General features: G+C 47.5%; 2 protein-coding genes across 2 annotated transcripts in view; one reads left to right on the top strand and one right to left on the bottom strand.

Moving 5' to 3' along the window:
* LOC141974708 (bone morphogenetic protein 8A-like) overlaps nucleotides 1-9,487 on the top strand; it is a 42,633-nt gene extending 33,146 nt beyond the window's left edge. The window contains exons 4-7 of the mRNA XM_074934660.1: nucleotides 4,269-4,463; nucleotides 5,948-6,027; nucleotides 6,448-6,558; nucleotides 8,900-9,487. Of these exons, the coding sequence (XP_074790761.1) occupies nucleotides 4,269-4,463; nucleotides 5,948-6,027; nucleotides 6,448-6,558; nucleotides 8,900-9,049 (536 nt within the window). The 3' untranslated portion in view covers nucleotides 9,050-9,487. The remainder of the gene's footprint in view (nucleotides 1-4,268; nucleotides 4,464-5,947; nucleotides 6,028-6,447; nucleotides 6,559-8,899) is intronic.
* A 6,560-nt stretch (nucleotides 9,488-16,047) lies between these two features.
* Nucleotides 16,048-25,681, bottom strand: PPIE (peptidylprolyl isomerase E). Its single transcript, XM_074934661.1, has 10 exons — nucleotides 25,635-25,681; nucleotides 23,297-23,395; nucleotides 22,084-22,127; nucleotides 21,322-21,348; nucleotides 20,085-20,166; nucleotides 19,518-19,618; nucleotides 18,782-18,905; nucleotides 18,457-18,642; nucleotides 16,660-16,802; nucleotides 16,048-16,562 (listed from the first exon to the last, which is right to left on the bottom strand). The coding sequence occupies exons 1-10, from the start codon at nucleotides 25,663-25,665 to the stop codon at nucleotides 16,494-16,496; spliced, it is 906 nt and encodes a 301-aa protein (XP_074790762.1). The 5' UTR covers nucleotides 25,666-25,681; the 3' UTR covers nucleotides 16,048-16,493.
* Nucleotides 25,682-25,935: the final 254 nt, after the last annotated feature.

The raw sequence follows: 25,935 nt of genomic DNA on the forward strand, positions 1-25,935 counted from the left end.
GTGAAAGCTGGAGGCATGTAGGTAGGAATAGCGGTCAGTAGGTTTCCGGTATAGGGTGGTGGTTATGTGACCATTGTTTATTAGCACTGTAGTGTCCAGGAAGTGGATCTCTTGTGTGGACTGGACCAGGCTGAGGTTGAAGGGTTTCTTCAGGTATGTTGGCAACAAGAAGAAAGCCAAGGAAAGTGTGGGCCCCTTACTGAATGAGGGAGGCAACCTAGTGACAGAGGATGTGGAAAAAGCTAATGTACTCAATGCTTTTTTTGCCTCTGTTTTCACTAACAAGGTCAGCTCCCAGACTGCTGCGCTGGGCATCACAGAATGGGGAAGAGATGGCCAGCCCTCTGTGGAGATAGAGGTGGTTAGGGACTATTTAGAAAAGCTGGACGTGCACAAGTCCATGGGGCCGGACGAGTTACATCCGAGAGTGCTGAAGGAATTGGCGGCTGTGATTGCAGAGCCCTTGGCCATTATCTTTGAAAACTCGTGGCGAACGGGGGAAGTCCCGGATGACTGGAAAAAGGCTAATGTAGTGCCAATCTTTAAAAAAGGGAAGAAGGAGGATCCTGGGAACTACAGGCCAGTCAGCCTCACCTCAGTCCCTGGAAAAATCATGGAGCAGGTCCTCAAAGAATCAATCCTGAAGCACTTACATGAGAGGAAAGTGATCAGGAACAGTCAGCATGGATTCACCAAGGGAAGGTCATGCCTGACTAATCTAATCGCCTTTTATGATGAGATTACTGGTTCTGTGGATGAAGGGAAAGCAGTGGATGTATTGTTTCTTGACTTTAGCAAAGCTTTTGACACGGTCTCCCACAGTATTCTTGTCAGCAAGTTAAAGAAGTATGGGCTGGATGAATGCACTATAAGGTGGGTAGAAAGCTGGCTAGATTGTCGGGCTCAACGGGTAGTGATAAATGGCTCCATGTCTAGTTGGCAGCCGGTGTCAAGTGGAGTGCCCCAGGGGTCGGTCCTGGGGCCGGTTTTGTTCAATATCTTCATAAATGATCTGGAGGATGGTGTGGATTGCACTCTCAGCAAATTTGCAGATGATACTAAACTGGGAGGAGTGGTAGATACGCTGGAGGGGAGGGATAGGATACAGAAGGACCTAGACAAATTGGAGGATTGGGCCAAAAGAAATCTGATGAGGTTCAATAAGGATAAGTGCAGGGTCCTGCACTTAGGATGGAAGAATCCAATGCACCGCTACAGACTAGGGACCGAATGGCTAGGCAGCAGTTCTGCGGAAAAGGACCTAGGGGTGACAGTGGACGAGAAGCTGGATATGAGTCAACAGTGTGCCCTTGTTGCCAAGAAGGCCAATGGCATTTTGGGATGTATAAGTAGGGGCATAGCGAGCAGATCGAGGGATGTGATCGTTCCCCTCTATTCGACACTGGTGAGGCCTCATCTGGAGTACTGTGTCCAGTTTTGGGCCCCACACTACAAGAAGGATGTGGATAAATTGGAGAGAGTCCAGCGAAGGGCAACAAAAATGATTAGGGGTCTAGAGCACATGACTTATGAGGAGAGGCTGAGGGAGCTGGGATTGTTTAGTCTGCAGAAGAGAAGAATGAGGGGGGATTTGATAGCTGCTTTCAACTACCTGAAAGGGGGTTCCAAAGAGGATGGCTCTAGACTGTTCTCAATGGTAGCAGATGACAGAACGAGGAGTAATGGTCTCAAGTTGCAATGGGGGAGGTTTAGATTGGATATTAGGAAAAACTTTTTCACTAAGAGGGTGGTGAAACACTGGAATGCGTTACCTAGGGAGGTGGTAGAATCTCCTTCCTTAGAGGTTTTTAAGGTCAGGCTTGACAAAGCCCTGGCTGGGATGATTTAACTGGGAATTGGTCCTGCTTCGAGCAGGGGGTTGGACTAGATGACCTTCTGGGGTCCCTTCCAACCCTGATATTCTATGATTCTATGATGGTGGGATGGAAATTGTTGAAATCATGGTGGAATTCCTCAAGGGCTTCTTTTCCATGGGTCCAGATGATGAAGATGTCATCAATATAGCGCAAGTAGAGTAGGGGTGTTAGGGGACGAGAGCTGAGGAAGCGTTGTTCTAAGTCAGCCATAAAAATGTTGGCATACTGTGGCGCCATGCGGGTACCCATAGCAGTGCTGCTGATTTGAAGGTATACGTTGTCCCCAAATGTAAAATAGTTATGGGTAAGGACAAAGTCACAAAGTTCAGCCACCAGGTTAGCCGTGACATTATCGGGGATAGTGTTCTTGACGGCTTGTAGTCCATCTTTGTGTGGAATGTTGGTGTAGAGGGCTTCTACATCCATTGTGGCCAGGATGGTGTTATCAGGAAGATCACCGATGGATTGTAGTTTCCTCAGGAAGTCAGTGGTGTCTCGAAGGTAGCTGGGAGTGCTGGTAGCGTAGGGCCTGAGGAGGGAATCTACATAGCCAGACAATCCTGCTGTCAGGGTGCCAATGCCTGAGATGATGGGGCACCCAGGATTTCCAGGTTTATGGATCTTGGGTAGTAGATAGAATATCCCAGGTTGGGGTTCCAGGGGTGTGTCTGTGCAGATGTGATCTTGTGCTTTTTCAGGGAGTTTCTTGAGCAAATGCTGTAGTTTCTTTTGGTAACTGTCAGTGGGATCAGAGGGTAATGGCTTGTAGAAAGTGGTGTTGGAGAGCTGCCGAGCAGCCTCTTGTTCATATTCCGACCTATTCATGACGACAACAGCACCTCCTTTGTCAGCCTTTTTGATTATGATGTCAGAGTTGTTTCTGAGGCTGTGGATGGCATTGTGTTCCGCACGGCTGAGGTTATGGGGCAAGTGATGCTGCTTTTCCACAATTTCAGCCCGTGCACGTCGGCGGAAGCACTCTATGTAGAAGTCCAGTCTGCTGTTTCGACCTTCAGGAGGAGTCCACCTAGAATCCTTCTTTTTGTAGTGTTGGTAGGGAGGTCTCTGTGGATTAGTATGTTGTTCAGAGGTATGTTGGAAATATTCCTTGAGTCGGAGACGTCGAAAATAGGATTCTAGGTCACCACAGAACTGTATCATGTTCGTGGGGGTGGAGGGGCAGAAGGAGAGGAGAGTGGTCCTCTTTAGATAAGCTATTACCAGCAGGAAAGTGGGGTGGGGGGAGGTATTTTTCATGCTTTGTGTGTATAAAAAGATATTCTACACTTTCCACAGTATGCATCCGATGAAGTGAGCTGTAGCTCATGAAAGCTTATGCTCAATAAATTGGTTAGTCTCTAAGGTGCCACAAGTACTCCTTTTCTTTTTGCAAATTCTATCCTGTTGCAATGAAGTCAGTAACCCTTTGGAAACCTCTCTTGTGCCCTCTTGTCCAAAGCTGGATCCCTACATGTGAGACTGTCCTCCTTTGCAGAGGGTCTCGTGTCCTGGGGGGAGATTTTTTTCAGAAGTGCCTGAGTGAGTTAGGAGCCTAATTCCCATTTTCAAAAGTGACTTAGGAGCGAATGAGACTTCGCCTCTGACCCGATGTTCATGTTTGGAAGCCAAGCTCTATGAATGCAAAGTGGGAGGGAGTCCTAGGACTGAATGTAGTGCTGCCATTTCACCTCACTTGCTCTATGGAGCAAATCCAAGACTGTAATGGTGACATTCTGGACCAGGGAAACTTTGAGATCGGAGGAGAGTGTTCTCTTCCTTAGAAAAGACTGAAAAACTTGAAATAATTCGAGGAACTCGCAGCTGTTTGGATTTCCTTTGGATCTCTCATTTCCTTGTCTTTTCTACCCCGTTTCACCCTCCCCACAATTATCGCTTCTCTCTTTCAATCCTGGATTAGAATGGTTACTCTCGTTTGTCTGGTCTTCCGAGCAGAACGATTTAGCTCACAAAGCGTGTCCTCTGATTGGACGATGACCGGAAGTGTCTCTTTAATGTGTTGTGTGGAGGCAGGTCGCACTTCCAGTCCAGGCATGAAGAGGCCCATTCATTTGCTCTGGCTCTACCAAAGGAGCACCTGGCAGCCCTGGGAGCTGTTGTCTCTTGATGCCGAAATGTGGATTATGAACAACACAGAGGGGGAGGGAGGGAAGGTGCTGGCTGAGTAGAAATAATAGAATGCAGCAACTGGTGATGGTGCAAGGAGATGTTACACTAGAAAAATCCTTGGACTTTATTGGGGTTTGTTTTTATTGTTTTTTTTTTTAATGTACATCTGATTTGTTTTTTCTCCCCCTTTTGACTAAAGAGCTTAGTTTTACAGCCTAACTTGCATATGCGGTGAAACAAACTTGTGTTTTCGGCCCATCGTAGGGCAGAGCATCGATCCGGGCTTAGCAGGACTGCTGGGTCGGCGTGGGCCACGCTCCAAGCAACCTTTCATGGTCACTTTTTTCCGGGCAAGCCAAAATCCGGTCCGAGTCACTCGAGCCGTCAAGCAGCTGAAGAAGAGACAGCCCAAGAAAACGAACGACTTACCGCATCCAAACAAGCTTCCAGGGATTTTTGGTAAGAGCTTTGGGTTAGAGACCCAGCTAGCTAGAGGTAGCACAAAGGCTGTATTTACAGTAAAGAAAATGATCTCTATCTAAAATACCATTTTCGTCTGCTGCGCTAATCATGGTATATTTTGTTAGCCCCTCCCTCCTTCAGGAATTTCTCTTCTGGTTGGAACATATGGCTCTGATGTGTCCTGAAGTGAGTTCCAGATGAACTAGGTTTTGAGAGAGCTTTTGGAATAGGGACCGTTAAGTGGATTATGAAGCCAAAAATCAAAGAGATTGTACTGTCCGCAATGGCTTCCTGAAGGAAAGGGCTTTATTAAACTTTCTAGGTAGTGGTATATCTGAATACTGAACCCTTTAAGTATGCTATTAATATTAGCATCCGCTTCAAAACCATCCTTCGAGTGGAAGAGACCCTGAAAGGCATCCCAATGAACCTGAGATGCTTTTGATGCGTGGCCAAGCGTCAGTAGAGGAGATGGTTAGGAACACACAGATATGCTTCTTTCAAATTCCTTCTGGGATTAGGGAGTCATTTAGGGCCCACTCCTGAATGATTGGGGTTAGATTTCTCCATGCTGAATCGCTGTTTCCTGATCGCAGAGTGATACGTCTAGATCCAGTCTGAAGCCTTCACTTCTTTAAATAACCCAAAGAATCCGGGATAATGTTTTCTGGCCCCACTCTTCAAGGGAGCCAATGTTTCTAGGGACTGTAGCTTCTCCAGGCTTTCTGTGCAAGCATGTAGCTTTGAAAAATGCAGAAATGTAGGGTAGAGATGTGAGGGGGGCAATCTAGGAACTCAGCTAGGTAGTGAGCTCAGACTATTTCAAGATGCCCACACACCACCGTCTGTGAGAAGTGGAACGAGTCTAAAACTCTTAAGCCTTCTCACTAAGAAGACGGGCTCTGAGGCCAGGGGGGCTTCATTGTCAGGCATAGCTAGTGTTGCCAAAAGACGTTCCGAGACTCCAGAGGATTTTGAAGCTTGAAGGTTTCACGCTGTTGGCTTTTGCCACAGAGCTGGTGAATCCAGCAAGCTGGGCAGGCACGCCTGGAATCAGAACCAGTGTCCCAGTGAGGAGTTCCTGGCTGCAGTAGCAGCCCGCTGAGATCCAAGGAATCCGTCGGTGCTTTCTCTAGTAATCCTCCAGCTGAATTATTAAATCCAGACTGAGAGGAATCTGGGTCAGGGTGAGCCTAGACGTAGCATCAGTATCTAAGACTTTGAATCAGAGGTCCCAATGGGTCAGGGTGTTGCAGAAACAGCTCCTGTCACCTGCTATGTCAAAGACAAAGGATATGGCTAATCTGAGGGATTTTAAATGTTCGTCTGTTGCTCTTTTGTAACAGCCTTTCTTATACTGGTGCTAGCAAATACTCGGATAAAATAGGGTAACTGGTGAGGTTTTTCTGTTTGCTATTTTGAGTGACAGGTATTTTCTCATCTCTCCCTCTTCCCCCTCTTTCCCCCCCCCCTTTTTCTAGATGACATTCATGTCTCTGAAGGCAGACAGGTTTGCAGGAGGCATGAACTCTATGTCAGCTTTCAGGACCTTGGATGGCTGGTAATTCCACCCCCTGCCCCTTGTTTCTTTAGCAGTAAATTGATACCCAAGAAAATTAAATGGGAAAAATGTGAAAGTAGCCCATCCTTGGGGTTCCCCTCCACTCCTTCACAAACACAAGGCAATTTAGAGCATGTGAACTCTGCCTCACTTTGATCTCACCTGGGAGGTTTCACAGGAACCTGCTTTAACACCACCATTGGCATTACTAAGAAAAACATGAACTGTTACAACCTGAAATCCATCAATGACCCTGAAGGAGGAACTCTCCAGTCAATATAAAAATCAAAATAAACCCTAACTGTTGACATTTCCCCTCGCCCCACTATGAGTAGCCTGATTGTTTCTGTGTATGTCGGAGAACTGAATGAATGAATGTAGTCGTGCAGCTTAACTATCGACAAATCTTTCTTTTTGCAGGATTGGGTGATTGCACCACAAGGATATTCTGCTTTTTACTGCGAAGGAGAATGTGCCTTTCCTCTGGATTCCTGCATGAATGCAACCAATCACGCCATCCTGCAGTCACTAGTCAGTAGTTTATTAATGTGTATGTGCATTAATAGCTTGTTGGGGCCTGGGCTCTGCACGGGATCATTAACATTTGAAGTAGCTGTCAGAAACTTGGTGGTGTATAAATCAGGTCACAATGGAAGGATAAAAATGCAGTCCAAGGGCTGGTCTACAAGATACAAAAGAATCTTTTCATGGCCCCCTAGTGAGATGTTATGTTTGTTTTGTTTTTTTTAAATAGACAGTCCCTGAAATTCAGATCTGGATCTGGGCCTTTTACAAGTTTGAGGGCATTCGGATGCAGAAGTCCAGCTCAGATTCTTCTATCAAAAATCTGCATCACACCAACCCCTTTAATGACACAATTATTTTAATCTGGTCAGGATTTGCCTGCAGGGGCAGATCAAGGAATCAACAGGAAATAATGGAATGAACACCTGATTGGCCAGCTTTAAGCTTCACATGCTTCGCAGACTCGCAACTGCTATCCCATTGCAAAATGCTTTCTGGTCCGATTCCATTTTTCACTTGATTTTTCAGACAAATCATCTCTCAAGGTTAAAAGTTTCCAACTGTGGTGAAAATGACAATTGCCTATTCTGGCTAATTCCCGCCCCGCCCCCCAACCTAGCAGTTAACTAGAATATGGTTAACATTTGAAAACCTGAAACGAGTCTTCAGGGAAGTGTGTTGCCTTTGTTAGACTGAAAACCGTCTCTGCCTTTAGGACACCTCGAAAATGCTGCTTGATGCATATGCCCAATAGGAGATAACCCTCTTGCCCATGTGCACATATGAGAGTACACATCTTTTCCAAGATTAGGAGGCACCATGGGGATTTAACAAAAAATCTTGAGAGACATTTAATGCACCATTATAGTTCGGAAACCAAAGCACTCACTAGGCAGGAAATTCCCAGCGGAAAGGTTTTCTAATGCAACATTTTCCCAAGCACACTACACGTGGCAGGACATGCTTTAACTTCTGGGATTTCCTGACTAGTGAGTGCTTGATTTCTCAAGCTAGAGTTGCATTGATTCTCATTTTAGCATTTAGGGTGTAGACAGATTGCTCCCCTGCATTCGGCTGAGAGAGTGAAGTTTTGTGATACAAAATATTATTGTTTGTTAATATTCATATATGGGAGCATCCAGAAGCCCCACTCAGGATCAGGCCACAGTACAAAGACACAGGGAAATCCTTGCCTCAATGAAGTCAATGGTAGTGTTTTCAGTGGGGCCAGGATTTCACCTGTGTTCTCTAATACCAAAAAATTTATGACTGATCCTCCTATTCTGGATGTCCTTATGCTTTGCCTTTAAACTTAAATCTTCCACAATTCCAGAAACGTATTATATAGAGCAAACCCTTGAAGTGTGTGAAATGTATCCGTTCCACTGCTCTTCAGGATTGGACCTTCCGGGGACTGATGTGAATAGCATCCAGTTGTGAGGGGCAAAATGAACTGGAAGTAAAAAAAATAAAAAAAATCAAAGCCAAGATTCTTAAAGATATTTAGGTTCCTAACTCCCATTGATTTCAGAATCAATACTTTTGAGGATCTGGGCCCCAGTGCCAGCCAGTCTTCTGTCCTGAAATAGTGCAGCATGACACCAAAACACCAGCTTCTGTAAACGGAATTGCGCTGAAATAAATTAATTGCACGTATTTGGCAGGCCCATAGAGAGGGAGGGGTGTGCATGTGTGTATAATGACTTGCAGGCTACTAGCCTTACATTATATGGGGAGTTAGTGGAAGAATTCCTTGTCACCCGGAGAACGAGTCAAGGCAGTGTCACTTTCAGAAGGGAGACAAGGTTGTGTACTTAGTACTTTTTGAGCAACATTAATTTTCAGTTTGGACACCGAATCCCCACGGGGGAGGGCCTACGTTCCACTTGCTCCTAGAAGCTGATCTAAACAAAATATTTTATTCCTGGGTAACAAAAACAAAAAGTTTTAAAGCTGCATTCTCTTTCCTGCGTATTTTCTAACTGAGGTTAGTATATTTCGTGACAAGGGCGCTGCACAGAAATCTCAGTTTAACTGATGAGTTGCCCTGCAGGAGTGGAGCCATGAGAATGAGTCCAATATAAACTGCAGCCAGAGCTGCCAAAAAGTTTAGAATAAATATTTGGATGAAAGCTGAAAATAATCTACCCATTCAATCGGAGCCTTTTTACAGGTAAGAGCTGCTCTCTTTGAAGCTTTTTCTTTTCACTAAATCGAAAACCCACATGTTTACCTTGAGATAGCTCGTTACTCCCCGCTACAAATTCCTTATCCTGCCTGGAGCCTGCAGAGGAGCAGCCATTCGTCAAAAATGCAAATTCTCACACTAGCTTGGTTGCCTCCACAGGTCCATCTGATGAAACCCGAGGCGGTTCCCAAGGCCTGTTGTGCTCCAACCAAGCTCAGCGCAACCTCTGTCCTCTATTATGACAGCAACAACAACGTGATCCTCAAAAAACACCGCAACATGGTGGTGAAATCATGCGGCTGCCACTGAAGCCCCTGAGGAAATGCGATCGCTGGTTGCTTGGCGAGGAAAAAGAACTATTTTAACAGGTCTGAATCCCATCTATGTTGCCAAAGTCCGTAAGAGTCAAACGCCTAGTTGTAGATAAGACAAAACTTTTATTATCCTACTATACTTCATGGAACTAGAGAGAGCAAATCGGGGGCTGCTTAAGTACACGTTGTGTTTCTGGCTATTGGGTTTTGTTATAGAACTGTGGCTAGCTGGCTCCTGGATTATTCATTATTCTTGGATGAAGTTTAGACTGCACAAGTGACTAGGCCAAGGAAGGCAGGACTTGAGTTGCTTATAAATCTATCAGTATCTACTCACTTATGGCCAAGTATCATAGTTTTAACAAGCACTTCTAGTTCTCTAAATGATACGCGGTCAGCCAGTTAGAGCTGGCTGGCTAGCTCTCCTCTCCCCTACCCTCCCATTTAAAGCTTGAAAATTCATCCAATTGGAAAAAAAATGTCGAGCCACGGTTATAAAATAAACCCCCTAGTTTGGAAAGTAAACACTTACTGTTTGTTTTTAGTAAATGTCATGACCCAGCAGCACGGACGCTATTTCTCAGCGAAAGCCCCAGGGGTCTGCCAAAATTGTACCTAGTAAGTATTTGCTGTGAGGGGGGATCCATTATTGTGTGACATCTTGATGTCAATTTGTTTTTTATGGGCTAATTCATTTGGGGGTGACGGCTAAACGAGGGTGTCAGGGTAAAAAAAGCTCTAAGGAAAGGATCCCTTTAATGTCGCCTTATCCTATGGGGACCGCGTTCTAGTTCTTAGCTCTGCCTTGGTTTCCCCATCTGTAAAAATGGGGATAATATAATTTATTGGCCCACGTGCTGTGGGTGACTGAGACAAGCTTTCAAGCTACACCGAGCGCTTCCTCAGGTCTGGGAAAGGTACTGAGCGGGTCAGTGCTCACTCCAAGGTCGAACAGCTAGTTTAGCAGAAGTTAGCATGTAGTCTAAGGGACCCTAGGTCACTTGCTGTAGCGCACACCCCCCAGAGATGGTGGTTTTGGTTCACTATTTCCTCAGCAGGTCAGAGACTAATTCTTCAGTGTATCTGTCAAAGTGCCTGACAAATGCTGAGAACCCACAATCCCCCCTGAAGTCTGACTGTTGCCCATTGTCCTGCTTTTTACTGCAAGTCTCACGCTAGCTGAGCTGGCGCTTTAAGGAACAGCTCCCAGAATTATGGGAGGATTTCAACTTTTGTTCAGAAGTGCCTAGCGTTAGGGGCTGAGCTGTCCAGGTGCCCTGTTGCAGCATCACTCTTTGCACAGCCAAGGGGATGCCTTTATGAAGTGCACTCAGCATTAGTCACTCCAGTCAAAGTGTTGATGCTTTGGGGGCTATTATGTCAATAATAATGTTTGCTACCTGAACACTCAGTGGTTTCTGCATTTTTTTTCCTCCTTGAACTTGCTTAGCTCTGAATGGGTAGCCGCCTATGTGTACCAATGGCAGAGAATGGAGATCCCATTAAAGTACAGTGTAGGTGGGTTGAAGTTTCCATTAAGGTGTTGGTTAACATGAGGCGTTGAATGGACAGGGACTTAATGCCCTCTGTTGGTGGAACTGGGGCACTACAGAGTCCTAGAGGGTCAAATGACAAGCAGACTAGTTTGGGGTTCTCTGGTTGCTCTGCTCCTCGAGGTTGATGGAATAAGGGCTCCACACCAGGGCATGGGATGGGTTGAGGTAGCTGGGGTGACACGACAGCCTAGGTGCTTGTTCCAGTTGTATTCCCTACTGCTGCCCCAGTTTTCCCCTCAAACAGAACTGAAGGTTACTACTAATTCAAGCAGCAGTAACTGCTGCTGGGATTGCCCATGGATGCTTCCATGCAGCCCCAACGTGACTTGGCCAGCTAGCAGATGGAAAGTCTGCTCCATGGCCCTGCACCTTCCCCCCAGTCCTGAACGATGCTGAATTCTCTGGGCCTCTAATGCTCCTGCTTGTATAGCCACAGGGCTGCATGATTTGACCTGAAGAACAGCAGCACACCCCTTCCTCTGTGGGAAAACACCCTTGCTCCAGGGTCCTGCCATAATTATAAATAAATTGTAACCAACAATCCTATTAGACATCCTGTTTCAGGGCTGGAGAACATCTCTAACTTGTAGAGAGGAGGTTGGGGGACACATTCTCCTCCTGTAATCCTAAAATTATCCTTCATTCTAACCCCTTTCTCTGCAGCACCCAGTACCAGCTCCTGTCGGAGACAGGATATTGGATTAGCTGGCCTCAGGGTCTGATCGTAAAGCTTTATTCTCATGCTCCACAAAATTTGAGTGAGAAAATAGGCACTTACAAAGCTTCATAAACAACCCAATTAACTAAGACTAAGGGATCACCTAGTGTCTGGGGCAGTTAACGTGATTATGTGATAACTGCTTGGGAAAAGTGAGCCATTATTGTACGTAAACAGACCTGCTGTAAGAAATCATCAACTGAGGAACAGCTAGGTGCTTTTGGTACTACAGTCTTTCATTTGAAAAACCAGTTACCAAATTAGGCTTAGAACAGTCATCTTTATCGGGTGGGTGAGGGAAAGTATTGTGGTCACGCTTGATTCTGGAATGAAAAGATTAAAACACACCTTATTTTAAGCCCTGATTGTGTACTGTGATTTATTGAATTCAGAAAGGGGAAGCTGTGCAAACTCACACCTACTGCAGCTTTTCAAGAACTCCCTTTTTTTGCACACTTAGGAGAAGAGGGTCCAGTTTTAAAGTAAATGCCGCAATCATTCCTATTCCAGAACCAGAAGGGGGACCATTAGAATAAGGAACAGCATGGGTAGCAATTTAGGAACAGTCTGTCTTCTCTAATGAGATCCTGTCAGCACGGTGCTGTGACATGAGCCCAGTGTGACAACAGCTCAGCTAGGAGACTGTATTTTGGAAAGCAGCCCCTCTCTGATTAACTCTGTACTTAACTCTCCAGGATCCCTAAGGCCTTGTGCTGTAGGTACTAGCAATGTTAGCTAAACACACTTAACTGGATGAAATTAAGGACCATGGAACTGTAGGTTGTCAGACCAGCTTGATCCAAGGGTCCCTGCTGGCCTTAAACTATTACTCCACAGAGCTAAAACTGACCACCATAGCTGTTTTGGAATAACTCCCACCTGTGGAGTTACTGTGGAAGAGTTATACCAGAAAAGCTATGCTAGTCAGGTCCCTTGAGAGACAAAGGCCTGTTCAGTGACCTTACCAGCAGCTCAAAAGAGAAATCTCACAAGCTAGGCCCAAGACAGAGGAGACTTGCGCTGAAAAATAGCATCACAGATGCATTCCAGGAGGACATGACCCAGCCATCAACAGACCAAGCTCACTTTCCAGACATGTAACTTGGAAAGTCCACAGCCAAGACCAGCTGTGGCTTCCCATCCACTAACCCCAACCCAATTTCCTAGAATTAAACACCTGCAAACTCTTGAAGCTAGCACATACTTGAACTGCACAAGCAGCTCTAGGAAAAAGCAACAATGGTGCCTGATGCTTACTAGTCTGCTGAATTTGCAAATGAACAAGCAAATTGCATGCCTAGGTTATGAAGAGGAGTTTTCCTCCTGGGTGAATAGCTGTATCATACCTGCCTTCATCAACTCTCCAGCACCCTAGTTTTAGACTTTCAGTAAAACACTTTATTATTGCATTTGCAGTTGAAAAACCTAATTAAGAACAACCTGTATTCTTTTCTGCATGCAGCCACAACACAACTGCCATCTAAGCTCCCAGTCCTGCTAACACTTAACAGGCCTACTTGGGCATGTAAAGTTACACATGTACTCAAATGGTTGCAGGATTGCAGCCCAAGTTATGATCCCAAACTCTCTAAAACAGAGAAGTACTAGGCTAATCCTGCACCTAGTCAAGTCAATGTATACAGGATCAGATCCCAAATGAAAAAATTTGAGATAATGGAAGTATAAATATGGAAAAACACAGAAGTGATTTTTTTCCAGATCAAAACACTTAAGCCTAGTTAGGCAACTGTCAGTGTATGCTATGGCAGCTAGTGTTAAGGCAAAAAAACATTTCAACATACTTACAGTTTTGATCTGCAATAGTCCCAGCTAGTGCTTCCTGTTTTCCTTTCTCCTCTTTCCTATATTCTACATCCATGTCACGTTCATTGCAGCTTCTTTGCTGGGCCTCCACAGGTGCATATTAATTTGAAGTGTGACATAAACGGAATAAGGAAAAAGCCCTTAAACACATTTCATATTAAAACCCTGCCTGCGGTCCTCGAAAGACATGTAACAAAGGTTCACTGAATGATCACCAACAATTTATTTCAGACCTAAACTTTTCAAAGCCAATAGCCTGTAACTACAAACGTTTGGGGTTACTGCTCATCAGAATGACAGTTTTTTTAGTCAGAGAGGTGGTGTTCCTAGTGGATGGACCATGAGGCCTAGGTTCTATTTCCAGTTCTGCCACTGGCCTGCTGGGTGACTTTAGGCAAGTCTCTGTGCCTCAGTTTCCCCCTCTGTAAAACAGGAATAATGATACTAGCCCTGTCTTTATAAAATGCTTTGACATCTACCGATTAAAAGTGCCATATAAAAGCTACGTATTATTGGTTTTAGATTAACACACCAGCCACTCAATACTAAAGACCACCTGACTTTTAGAATAGATTCGTAGTTCCTTTTCATCTGAAGGATCACAGCAAATGAAGAGGTCGACCTGGATATTTGTAAAATGCCACACCATGTACAGTGTCTAATATCAACAGTTCTGTACATTTTAAAATATGTAAATCATGAAATAAATGCATGCGTAACAGGTCCAATAGAAAATACTACCACACCTGCCTTGTCTCTCTCTCTCAAAGAAAAAACGGTGGGTGAGGGAATATCTTTTATTGGACCACTTTGTGTAGGTCAAACGTTTGCACCTTCCATCATAGACATTAAGGTCAGAAGGGACCATTATGATCATCTAGTCTGACCTCCTGCACAACGCAGGCCACTGAATCTCTCTCACCCACCCACTCCTGTGATAAACCTCTCACCTATGTCTGAGCTATTGAAGTCCTCAAATCATGGTTTAAAGACTTCAAGGAGCAGAGAATCCTCCAGCAAGTGACCCGTGCCCCATGCTACAGAGGAAGGCGAAAAACCTCCAGGGCCTCTTCCAATCTGCCCTGGAGGAAAATTCCTTCCCGACCCCAAATATGGCGATCAGCTAAACCCTGAGCATATGGGCAAGATTCACCAGCCAGACACCCAGGAAAGAATTCTCTGTAGTAACTCAGATCCCACCCGATCTAACATCCCATCACAGGCTATTGGGCCTATTTACCATGAATAGTTAAAGATCAATTAATTGCCAAAATCATGTTATCCCATCATACCATCTCTGCCATAAACTTATTGAGTTTAATCTTAAAGCCAGAGAGTCCTGTGCTGGGACCCACACAGCTGCAACCCCACTGCAAACAACTATAAAAGAAGAACACGTCTGAGACGCTGTAGCAGAGCAGTCTCCGTAAGGATAGTTTTGTAAGTGACAATGCCACATTTATTCAGTAGTACCAAAGCAACTACCTCGAATTTAAAGGCAAAACAAGTTAGGCCCCAATTGGAGACAAAGCCACACTTACTGCTCTGCCCATATTCATCCCGTGCCAGTGTGAACGGGAGCTCCTTTTTCAGACACAAGACTTCTCATTCTGCCATTCCAAACCGTATTTAAATCAGCTCTCCTCCGAGATTCTAAGTGATCTCCAACCCACACAAACCCGACGGGCGCGCTCTCATTTCATGTTTACATTCAAAAAATAGTTTTAAAAAAAATGAAGAATTACAAAATGGGGGTTACAGAAAATGTTATTTCTGCTAAGGACCCTAGCTTCGCTTTGTGCGCTCTTAGACTTCTTGTGTCTATTATTTCAGCACTGAACCAAAGGCGAGACTAAAGTTCCTTTCCTCTGTCATGCAAATGGTAGCCACTAATAACGACCTGTGACATAAATGAACAGCTAAATGCTATTTGAGCAAACACTAGGACATTGCCTAGAGCAGGATCCTGCACATTCAGGACATTTGTGCTTAGACACAGCCACCTTGCTGCAGCAATTACAGAGGTGCTTCCCTTTCTGGGTGGAACCCTTTCGTATGGGCCCCAGTACTTACATCTCAGTTACGTTCCCTCACTTAGTGCAATTAGCGGGGTCAGTTTCTCGGAGGATGAGCATTTTCACAAAAACAGAGCCCAGGGCCATTTGCGAGGGAGGCTTTCCTGAGAGCTGCTCTGATGCCATCAGGCGGGAACGAACAAACACAGACGCAGAGCGTAAACATGGACAGGGGGGAGGGATAGCTCAGTGGTTTGAGCATTGGCCTGCTAAACCCAGGGTTGTGAGTTCAATCCTTGAGGGGGCCATTGGGGCAAAAATTGGGGATTGGTCCGACTAGATGACCTCCTGAGGTCCCTTCCAGCCATGATATTCTATGATCAGTGTCGGGGAAGCTTTTCAAAGGGCCTTTCAAGACCTAAAACCCATTCACAATCACCGTAAAGGCCAACTGTCCCGCTGTTTGTAACTCCAATCCGCCTGCACCACATCAGCACTGAAGGGGTGCAGGAGTGCAACACTCAACAAAACGCTGGTAGGGATTGTGCGTGAGATTAACTAACTGATGATACTGCCTAGCTCTTTTCATCCAGAGATCTCAAAGCATTTTACGATGCAGCTCAGTATCAGTATCCCCATTTTACAGAAGGGGAAACCAAGGCATAGGGAGGTGAAGTCTGAGGTCGGCTAGAAAGGCTGTTAAACAGACTCACCCGCTGGCTGTTAAACACACAAACCCAAAGCAGCTGGCTGAACAGTAGGGTCCGCAAGTAACTCCATAAAACACAAGGCAGACTCCTGCTTCTTCAAACCTTTCCCATGACAACAACTTTCTTAGATTGTAAGAAACAGGTGGCGACGTTTGTACTTCGTTGACCTCTAGATGTTACCATGATCTGTGTGCTAAACAACACAACATTGTGAGAATTCCAAGGTAAGGGACACATTTTCGGTATTTTATAAAAGCTCTGGTTTATTTTAAACAAGAAAAAATTCTCTATGGAAGGCACCAGCAGGACTGGCGATGCCTCGCAGAGGAGGGACACAGGATCCACTCCAGATTGGTCAAACTATTTGCACGGTTTTTTAAAGGATGCTTCCTGTGACCCGCCGGGTGAAAAAGCACCTGCTGATGGACCTAGTCCTGTCTGCTGACCAGACTGTTCAGCCCAAGCCTGTATGGTAGTTTCTAAAGAAACTATGCAGCAAGTGGGACTTGTGGAGTAACAAGGTGACTTTTCTCCCTGGCAGTCTCCAGTTCTGTTTTCCCCATCCGGAACAACTTCCAGCCTTCACTGCTCATCTGGTCACCCCATCCAGACGGGCTCACACATACTCCCCACAGTCTGAAATGATCACTTTCTCCTTGGGTTTCCCATCTTTGCTGCCTTGAGCCTTAAGAAAAAGGAAACAAGAAGTAAAGACAAATCTCCAAGTCAGACCAAAGAAACAACTGGGGAAACGTCCTGTTGTCTGCTCCCCGGACTCCTACCTCAATCTGCCGCACCACCTCAATCCCTTCCGTCACCTCTCCAAAGACCACATGCTTGCCATCCAGCCAGTCCGTTTTATCACAAGTAATGAAGAACTGGGAGCCGTTGGTGTTTGGGCCAGAGTTTGCCATCGATAACAACCCTGGGGACAATATATTATTATTATACCGAGGTCCAGTCACGGAGCAGGACCCGACTGTGCTGGGTGCGCTGCAGGATGGTCCCTGCCCCAAACAGCTGACAAATACGAGTGACCAGTACGCCATTTATCATAGATCTGCTCTACGCTCAGCGCATCACCACATCGGCTGCCTAATACAAATACTCCTTCAGCAGCCCCGTCATCACAGGACAGCCACAAGGATCAAGAGACTCATAGAATATCAGGGTTGGAAGGGACCTCAAGAGGTCGTCTAGTCCAACCCCCTGCTCAAAGCAGGACCAATCCCCAGTTTTTGCCCCAGATCCCTAAATGGCCCCTCAAGGATTGAACTCACAGCCCTGGGTTTAGCAGGCCAATGCTCAAACCACTGAGCTATCCCACTCCCAGAGAGAAATGGTCTGTTTGCTAGTATGTTTTCAGGTTATAATACAGTCCTGCCCTCTGCTTCCTTTCTTCTCCCGTCTCAGGCTTCATCCGTCCCATTCATGATACGCCCATTACACATTGCCCCACAGTGTTCGGTACCATCATGTACCCTCCCACCGCGTGCATCGAAACAATACATATTACAAGGAGCATGGTCAGGCCAGATTTGGTCGCAAGTTTAGATTTTGTAAAACACGAGTGTAGATTTTTTATAAAATATAGGATCCATCGAAACTCTCCCATGGAATATTACCGCCCCGCCCAGTGGAAATAAAAAACCCAAATCAACATTCCCTACCGTGTTTACAACCCAGCATCATATTAGTGCACCAAACACTGAGCTCTGAACGCAACAAGTACGAAATTGACTACGCTCAGCGACAGCGGGAGAGGTGAATGGCTGATATCGAGCCTCTTAGGGACACAGGACTGGAAATGACCTCTTGGGTCACCAGCTCCAGTCCCGCTATCCCAAGCAACCCCTCGTAGCATCCCGCTCAAACTCTTACTTCTGGGTCGCTACTGCAAATCCAGCCTAGGTCAGCTGGGACCAACCGTTGCCATCAGCGGATGGCTACTAGGCAGCTGCTATGTGGCCTGTGTAAAATACGTCGGTGGCCTCACAACGTACGTAGGTGACATAGGTCACTTCCTAGTGGAAAGGTGTCCACATCACAAACCCCACCCACAGGGTTAACACTGTCTCCATTTGCTGAAAAGCTCAGCCAAAAAGCAAGGGGCTGAACTGGCCACGGACAATGAAATCCTCTCCCACTTGTAGAGATGCTCTTTCCGAGTCAAGTTTGCAGCACATCAGTGGTGCAACGTGGGGGGAGCTGTACCCAATCTGTGCCTGACGCAAGAGCTTCACCCTACGGCTACGGAGCCCTCTGCCCCCTCCCCCCCAGGGGCTGCAGGGATGTGGTGCTGGGCGCTTCCGGGAGTGGCGCGGGGCCAGGGCAGGCAGGGAGCCTGCCTTAGCCCTGCCATGCCACAGGGGTGGCAATCCCGCAGGCTGTAGTTTGCCCACCCCTAGTGTAGACATAGCTTCAAAGGCTGAGAATCCAGCACCATTTACTGATAATGAACTCAGTCACACCCCAAAAGTCCCAAGTTCCAGCAATCTGCCCCATGCAGTCGCAGCAACCTTTGCCCGAGCTGCCCCACTAAGCCAGCCTGCTCCCGCACCCACAGGATCTGGCCTTACCTGGTCCCGTGTGCTTCAGAATAAAGTTTTCGTCGTCAAACTTCTTCCCATAGATCGATTTGCCTCCGGTGCCATTGTGGTTGGTGAAATCTCCAGCCTGACACATGAACTGGGGGATGATGCGATGGAAACTGCTTCCCTTGAAGCCAAAGTTCTTTTCGTGGGTGCATAAGCAGCGGAAATTCTCTGTGTGTGTTGGGGGGGGCAGGGCGGGGCGGGATAGGGGAGGAAAGAAAGCAAAATCAAAGTTCAAAATGCCAGCAATGGTGCTATATGCGAAAGTTCATCTTAGAAAGCGCCTTAGAGGCGTGGCACTCCCTCTCACCTGCTGTCATGGGCACAATGTCCGAGCGCAGGAGAATCTGGATTCGACCAGCAGGCTTGTTTCCAATCTTGATGTCCATGTACACCTGAGGATTGGCCCTGGACTTCTTAGCAGGAGGCTCACCCTAGGGAAGAGAAACAAAGTGATGTTCCCATAGGTTCTTCTTACAGAGGCCTCCAGCCCCGAGTTCTCAGCCTTCAGTGGGACAGCAGGCTGTGACAATTCCACCTGCAGGGCGGGGCTGCTCCCCCTCACACAGGGAACGTCAACACAGCAATCAGGAGGCGTGACTGCTGCTCGTGTAGACGTACCTGAGCTAGCTTTAATATAGCTAGAGGGAAGCTAGCTCGAGTAACAATAGCAGCGAAGCTCCAACAGCATAGACAGCCTGAGTGAGCTGCTCGAGAACGTACCCGGGGTGCCGGGCAGGGCTGGGCTCCGGAGTCTAGCCCGTGCCCACGGACGCTGCTCTCGTGACTCGAGCTAGCTTTGAACTTGCCATTTTCAGTATCTGTGGCATCGGAAAGGAATTTCTGAAGCTGCAAGATTGTGGCACTAATGCAGCTACTGCCCTCATGTCTGACATGCTGCAACTCGGACAGCGTTTTAAACCGACGACCCACCCAAACCCCGATCATTTTCAACTCCTCCTTTCGATCGACACAAAAGGAACAATTCAAATCCATCGCTTGATTCCTTCCTTCTCCCCACAGAAAGAGAGACTCCTGCCGTTTACCTCCTGTGTCTCTGATTTGGAAGGCTCTGCTCCCTCTTCCTCTGCATTCTCCTCAAGCGTCTTCCCCGAAAACTTCTTCAACCAGTCATCATCCGACCAGACTGGGACAGAGAGAAGAAGGGATCAGAACAGGGTCTAAACCAAATCACGTGTTCTTCTGTGGCATGAGCAGCCAGGTCTGAACACAGTGTGTTCTAGGACAGCTTTAAGACATTGAAGGAGCAGGAGCACTCAGTCCCCAGTAGAAGAACCCTAAGGACACAGAGCCCGCAGCATAGAGAATTTAGACCCATTACACAGGTGAATGAGAAAGTGATGGTCACTGAGTCAGTATCTGCAGCCTAGTAAAACCTCCCATTAGAGTCAGCTCTCTAAAATTACCAACAGAATCAGCCCACTCAGTCTTCCCTAATGGCTACTCTGCCCAGGTAACGTGTGACACAGGCCCTCAGCAAAGCGATGGAGAAGGGAGACATTCAGCAAGCAAACAGAACCCGTCACAGCCAGGCAGTACTGACAGCAGGACATTGAGGTACCCCCCCACCGCCTTCTCATTCACCGACTCACCGGGTCTGGAAGAACCTTCCTTAATCCGCATTGGCTTGGCCAAGTTGACACGAATCGTCCTGCCAAAAAGCTCAGATTCGTTCTAAGGAGAACGAAAGAGAAAAAGGTGAGAAATTCCTACGTTCTCCAAATCCCTGCCAGCTCCGAGAGAGAGTCAAGAGAAACACAGACCTTCCCGCCCGCTATCTGAGAGTATTGATTATTTGAATTACCATAGCAACCCCAGTCATGGACCAGGAGCGCATTGGGCTAGGTCAGGGGTGGCCAACCTGAGCCTGAGATGGAGCCAGAATTTACCAATGTGCCCTGCCAACGAGCCACAGTACCACGTCAGCAGCCCCGCATCAGCTCCCCCCCCGCCCACCGGCGGCCCCGCCGATCAGCACCCCCCGATCAGCTGTTTTGTGGCATGCAGGAAGCTCTGGGGAGGGAGGGGGAGGAGCAAGGGCACGGCAGGCTCAGGGGAGGGGGCAGGAAGGGATGGAGCGGGGGCAGGGCCAGAGGTTGAGCAGTGAGCACCCCCCGGCACATTAAGAAGTTGGCACCTGTAGCTCCGGCCCCGGAGTCGGTGCCTCTACAAGGAGCCGCATATTAACCTCTGAAGAGCCGCCCGCAGCTCCGGAGCCCCAGGTTGGCCGCCCCGGGGCTAGGTGATGGACAAACACAGAACAAACAGACAGCCCTGCCCCAAAGCGCTTACGAAGCGTGAGACAAGAGAAAAAGAGGGAGACAGGGAGGAGCATGAGGCAACGAGGAGACAATATCGGCAAGCACGAGAGGCAGTGGTCTCAGCACACCAGCGGCCTAACCGTCGAACAAAGGCCCGCCTCCAAGGATATGCAAAAGCAGCCACTACCCCCCATTTTAGCCGGCAATTCCCTTTATACTCGAAGAACCTGCAGCCAGTACTACACGCTGATGGGATTCCTCTCTGACTTGTGTCCATTCCCGACCGCTGTTATATGGGGAGGGTCCAGAACCGAGTTACTTAAAAAAACCACCCACCCCAGAGGGTATCAGATCCATGTTTCCCTTTCTTGGCCTAGGAGCTATGATCAGCTGTCAAGGGGATGAGGGTCATTAGATATAAGAGATTAACAGAAATCTCCAGACAACGGTGAGACATTTGGTCATGTCTCATCGTACTGGGAGCAGAGCAAAGCCAAATGATGCAGGGGATAGAGAAAGGGCAACGCTTCCCCCGAGAAGGTTCAGTAAAGGGGATTGTAATCCATACCATATTGTCAATAGCGGCTGCAGCGTCCTAAGGGAAGAGCAAGAGAAAATACGTTATTGCTAATTCAGCCATTACTCCTCTATTCATGTAAAAAAAAAAAAAAAAAAAAACCACCCTAGGCGCATGGAAGGCTGCGAGGATTTCATATCAATGCATAGCCTGGGCTGGCAGAAATGGTCTAACCCAAAGATAAGGCTTCTCCTCAATGCAAAGCCTGTAACTTCTTGCCACATCTCACGTGGACCTTCACAAGTGTTTTCAGACACAGGGGCAGATGCATTCATGGTTTTCGCCCCATCGATCCAATCAGCTAATGCCTCCAAACTGCACACCATTTGGGTCCCGTGTTATGCTGGTTTTTATTTTTTGAAGCCTGCGATAGGGTCGTCGGGCCACAAACAGGTGCCAGCACATGGTATCTACTGAACTAAAACCACCACTGGCATCATGGACTGAGACAGCCCTGGTCAAGATTTTGGACCACAAAGATTTTCCAAGGTGGAGGTGGATCATCCAAAGAAAGCATAAAAAACAGAGATGGCAAAACTGGACCCAGAAGTGGGACAGCAACTCCAGCCGAAGGAGACCCGTATGTAGCCATGACTGTTTACCTTGAAGGAGTCAGTAACAAAGGGTGTGATCCGATTCCCACTGATGTCAACTGCAAAACTACCAATGACTTCAGTGGGAGCAGGACTGGGTGAAAAATGGTGGCGGAGGAAGAGATTTCAAACTCAGTATTAAAATTTGCTCCTTTCTCACCTCTGCCAACTCAAATTCGATGAAAGCAAATCCCCGGTGCTTTTCTGTGGAAAGATAACGAACAGTTACATCCGCCAGGAAAGCCAGAGAACAAGAGATTTGACAACAAGTCACTCGTGCTGCGAAGGGAAATTAACTTCTCTGCTGCTCCTTCCCCATTTGAGAATTCAGACTTTGTTTCAGACACACTAATGTTTTTAGAGGCTGGTGCAAAGAACTGGCAACATCAGGGGTTATGAAATGGCCCATTTTTAATTACTTCAAGTTGTACAGAAACATTAAACTGTTCTTTATGGCTCTGATGTTAACAAAGCTAAATCTCCATCAATGTAATTCTCAAGTAATGAATTTAAACAATTTGTTGTACGGAAAGAAAAGCTAGCTTTACACCTTCATCCTGAAATAAGCTCCAGGGCACCTGGATCCATGCAGACTCACTGAAGTCAAGTCTGTGCACGTGGAAATCACTGCAGGATTGGAGTTTTAGTTCACAACCGGGATAGAGAAAAGGCACACAGTAGCATGTAATGACAGGAAAATCCCTTTGCTAAGTATTGAAAGTTGCTATTTATGAAATAAACAAACAAACATGATTTAAAGAAGACATTGCAAAATACACGGTGTTCATCTATTTTGAAAACTGTAATTTAGTTTTAATTGTTCAGGCAAATATATCAGGGAGTTTGAGCACGTGCCCTGGAGAATATGTTGTCAGAGAATGGACTTTCAGTAATAACAGATCTGACTGCAACTGCTATTGAATCTTTGCTATGAAGCAGGGAGAGGACAGTGGTTTCTAGGTGATTACTGAGGGTCGGGATTGTAAATTGTCCTGGTGTGATTCAGAAGATGCTAAGAAACTGGTCAAGTTCACTGGAAAACTCAAGCCTCTAAAGTTTTGCACATTCCAAAGACAGCATGTTACCCAGCACATCCAGAGCACTATGAACCGCAGTGGTCCTGGTGCACTGGGAAAATGCTGCCCCCAGATTTTGATGTTACAGAAGCTCAAACCTCTACAGTTATCATTATGCAGGGTTCTCTCTTCAAGAGAGCCTCGCAAGCCATGGTTTCTTGGGAAGCAGCAAATCCCAAGGACAGAGCAGCTGAAGAGGGCAACTTGACACTTCTCTCGAATTCTTGGACATGATTCCTGACACAGAGATCCACACAGGGCAAGAAACAAGACAGACCAAAGCAGGAACCAACTCACCAGTTTCATAGTCCAGAGGTATCTGAATATCAGTGATATCTCCAAAGGGAATAAAGGCAGCATGAAGAACTCTCTCATCCACCTCTTCCGCAAGTCCACCTGCAAGTCACATAGAGTGTTCTCTACCTGTGCAGCCTGTTTGCCCACTAAGACTTCCCAGTGCAGAAACATGGCCTCAGTGCAGAGGAAAGGATGGCCTGCTGATTACAGACAGCTTGTAAACTTACAGCTAGTGCAGAATGCAGTCGCTTTTTTTTTTTTTTCAGCAGAGCTTCCCACAAGTAGCATAGCAAATCAGAGCTCTAGAGACCACCCTGGTTTCCAGGCCATGTGCAGGTGCTATTCAGAGTGCTGGTTTTGATCTACAAAGTGGCTTATAGCTTGAGTCCTATCTTAGTCCTGGGGATACTCACACACTTAGAATTAAACATGTGGCTACGTCTATGCAGAATTGGGGTCAGCAGTTTGGGGAAAAATCTGAAGTTTCTCCAGTGGCTTCTACACTGTTTTCAAAACCCTCCAGTGGCCTCAAAGAAAATCCCTTCTGTATAAGAGACACCACCCTCCCCATCAGCAAATAAGGACCCTAAAAGGAGGAGGGGGGAACCCATTCCAACCCCCTAACTTTTTAAAAACCCTTTTGAAGAAATGAAGAATGCACGTACCACTTGAATTCACAACCAGTTCCTGCTCCTTTTCTGCTTCTTAATCTACATCTGGCTTGGACCAAATACACACAAACACCCCACCCCCAAAAAACCAAACAAACTGCTAATCCCATCCCAGGACCAGATTCTTCAGCTCCCCAAATGGCAACAGATAGGCACATGAGCAAGAACAGACCTGCCAGATGTACTGAGCCAAAGACAGTGAGCAAAGGGAAGGTTTTGTGCACCGCATGGCAGAGTCTGATCAGCCAAACTTTAATCAGACTTGTTGTATCACAAACCTGACCTTACCCACACCAACACCATCTTGGCGTGAAATCATACAAGGGAGAGAGAACTACAAGCTCTGTACAACTCACCCGCTAGCTCAGGAATAGATCCAAATACAGTAACATGGAGACCTGGCTGGAAACTGAAATGCAGGCAGATTTCCACGGTAAAAGGGGGAACCTTTGCCTACGCTGACAGGGCACATACGAGGAAGTGGACCAGAACCATTGCATCACCTGCTCGTGCTGGCGGGTCAGACGAACTGACCTTTGCAAGCTGCACTTGCCCTGCCCAAGCTAGCAGCTACACAAACACACATTGCCCAGCAAAACCAGCAGCTCAGACACTAGGAAGTGGAGCAGCACCCCCCCAAGTCTCAGTCTTCCACACCTGCTGCAGACAGGTGCCACAGATCAGTGCAGATGCAGCTAAGCACCAGGGACAACATTAATTTAGCAAGTCATTTGGAGGTCAGGGGAGGGCAAGAATACATGAGCCCTGCAGCTTGGTTGAGGGGGAGAGCAAGCAGATATTAAAAAGTTGGGCAAAGGATTGAGTAACATCTGAGCTGCCAAGTTGTTTGGGTACGCATCCCAACCTGCGAACAGGACCTCCCCGGGCAGGAAACAAACATGGCATACAGCCAGAGTGCTTGAACTCAGGTGCCTGGAGTTAGGCACCATAATAAGAGGTCTGATTTTTCATAAGTAAGAGCAGCTGCTCTCAGGAACCCCCCTGAAGACCAGGCCTACAGGGGTTTAGGCATCAGAGTTAAAACATTATGACCTAAGCGGGCATTCATCCCATTCAGTTCATGCATGAAAGGTCCACACTTCCCACTAGTCAAAGTCAACAGTGGGAGGTGCAGGGAAAGGAAGGGGACTACGTTAAAGTGCCATTTCGTTTTTCCTTCAGCTGAGGGTGACCCATTTTACTGAGTCTCCTGCTCTTCTACGTTATCCCGAAAGCCCCAGCTCCGGGACTCCAGGGAGTCTGAGAACACGAGCCCTTCAACAAGGGGAGCCAGCACGTTTCCAGCCCTGCAGGGACAAGCGGGGAACCCTAAAGCTAAACAGGCGTTGAGCCTTTGATAATCGCAACGCCCCCCCCGCGCCCCCATCACGTTTAACCCAATAATTTCGGGTGGGGTTTGTCATCCCCCCAGCCTCTCCCCGCGCTGGGCCAAGGCAACAAGAGAGGCGCCCTGCGCAACCCGGCAAGCGCCAGAGGACGCGGGAGGGAGAAGCCAGCCCCGGAGCAGGGCAAGGTGGGGGGGGGACATAGGGCTGCTCTCGCCCCAGGACTCCCCGGGGGGACGCGCTGGTTGCAAGGGGCCCGCGTGGCGCGCTTTACCCCCAGCCCCGGGGAGCTGCGAGACCCCCGCTCCCGCCGCGACTCACCCACGTACAGCACCCTCTTGGTGGAAGCCATCTTCCCGCCCCAACCCCTCCCCTTGCCCCGGAACCTCACCCCGCCCTCGGCCCGGCCCGGCCCGCCCCTGCCGAGACACGCGGCCGCGGCGCGGCGGCTGGTTCCCGGGGCCGGGCGCTCCCCGCGCTGCGGGAGGCGGCGGCCGCCGGCCCTTTCCCGGCCTCCGGGTGCAGGGTTTGCCGTGCGAGTGGCTGGAAATCGCTCCCGCCCTGTAGCAGCGAGCGCTCCTGCTGCCCCAGGCAGGTCGTTTCGCTCACAAGCCTGCCCGGG

Source organism: Natator depressus, chromosome 19 (genome assembly GCF_965152275.1).
Source record: "Natator depressus isolate rNatDep1 chromosome 19, rNatDep2.hap1, whole genome shotgun sequence".
NCBI classification, from domain to species: domain Eukaryota; kingdom Metazoa; phylum Chordata; order Testudines; family Cheloniidae; genus Natator; species Natator depressus.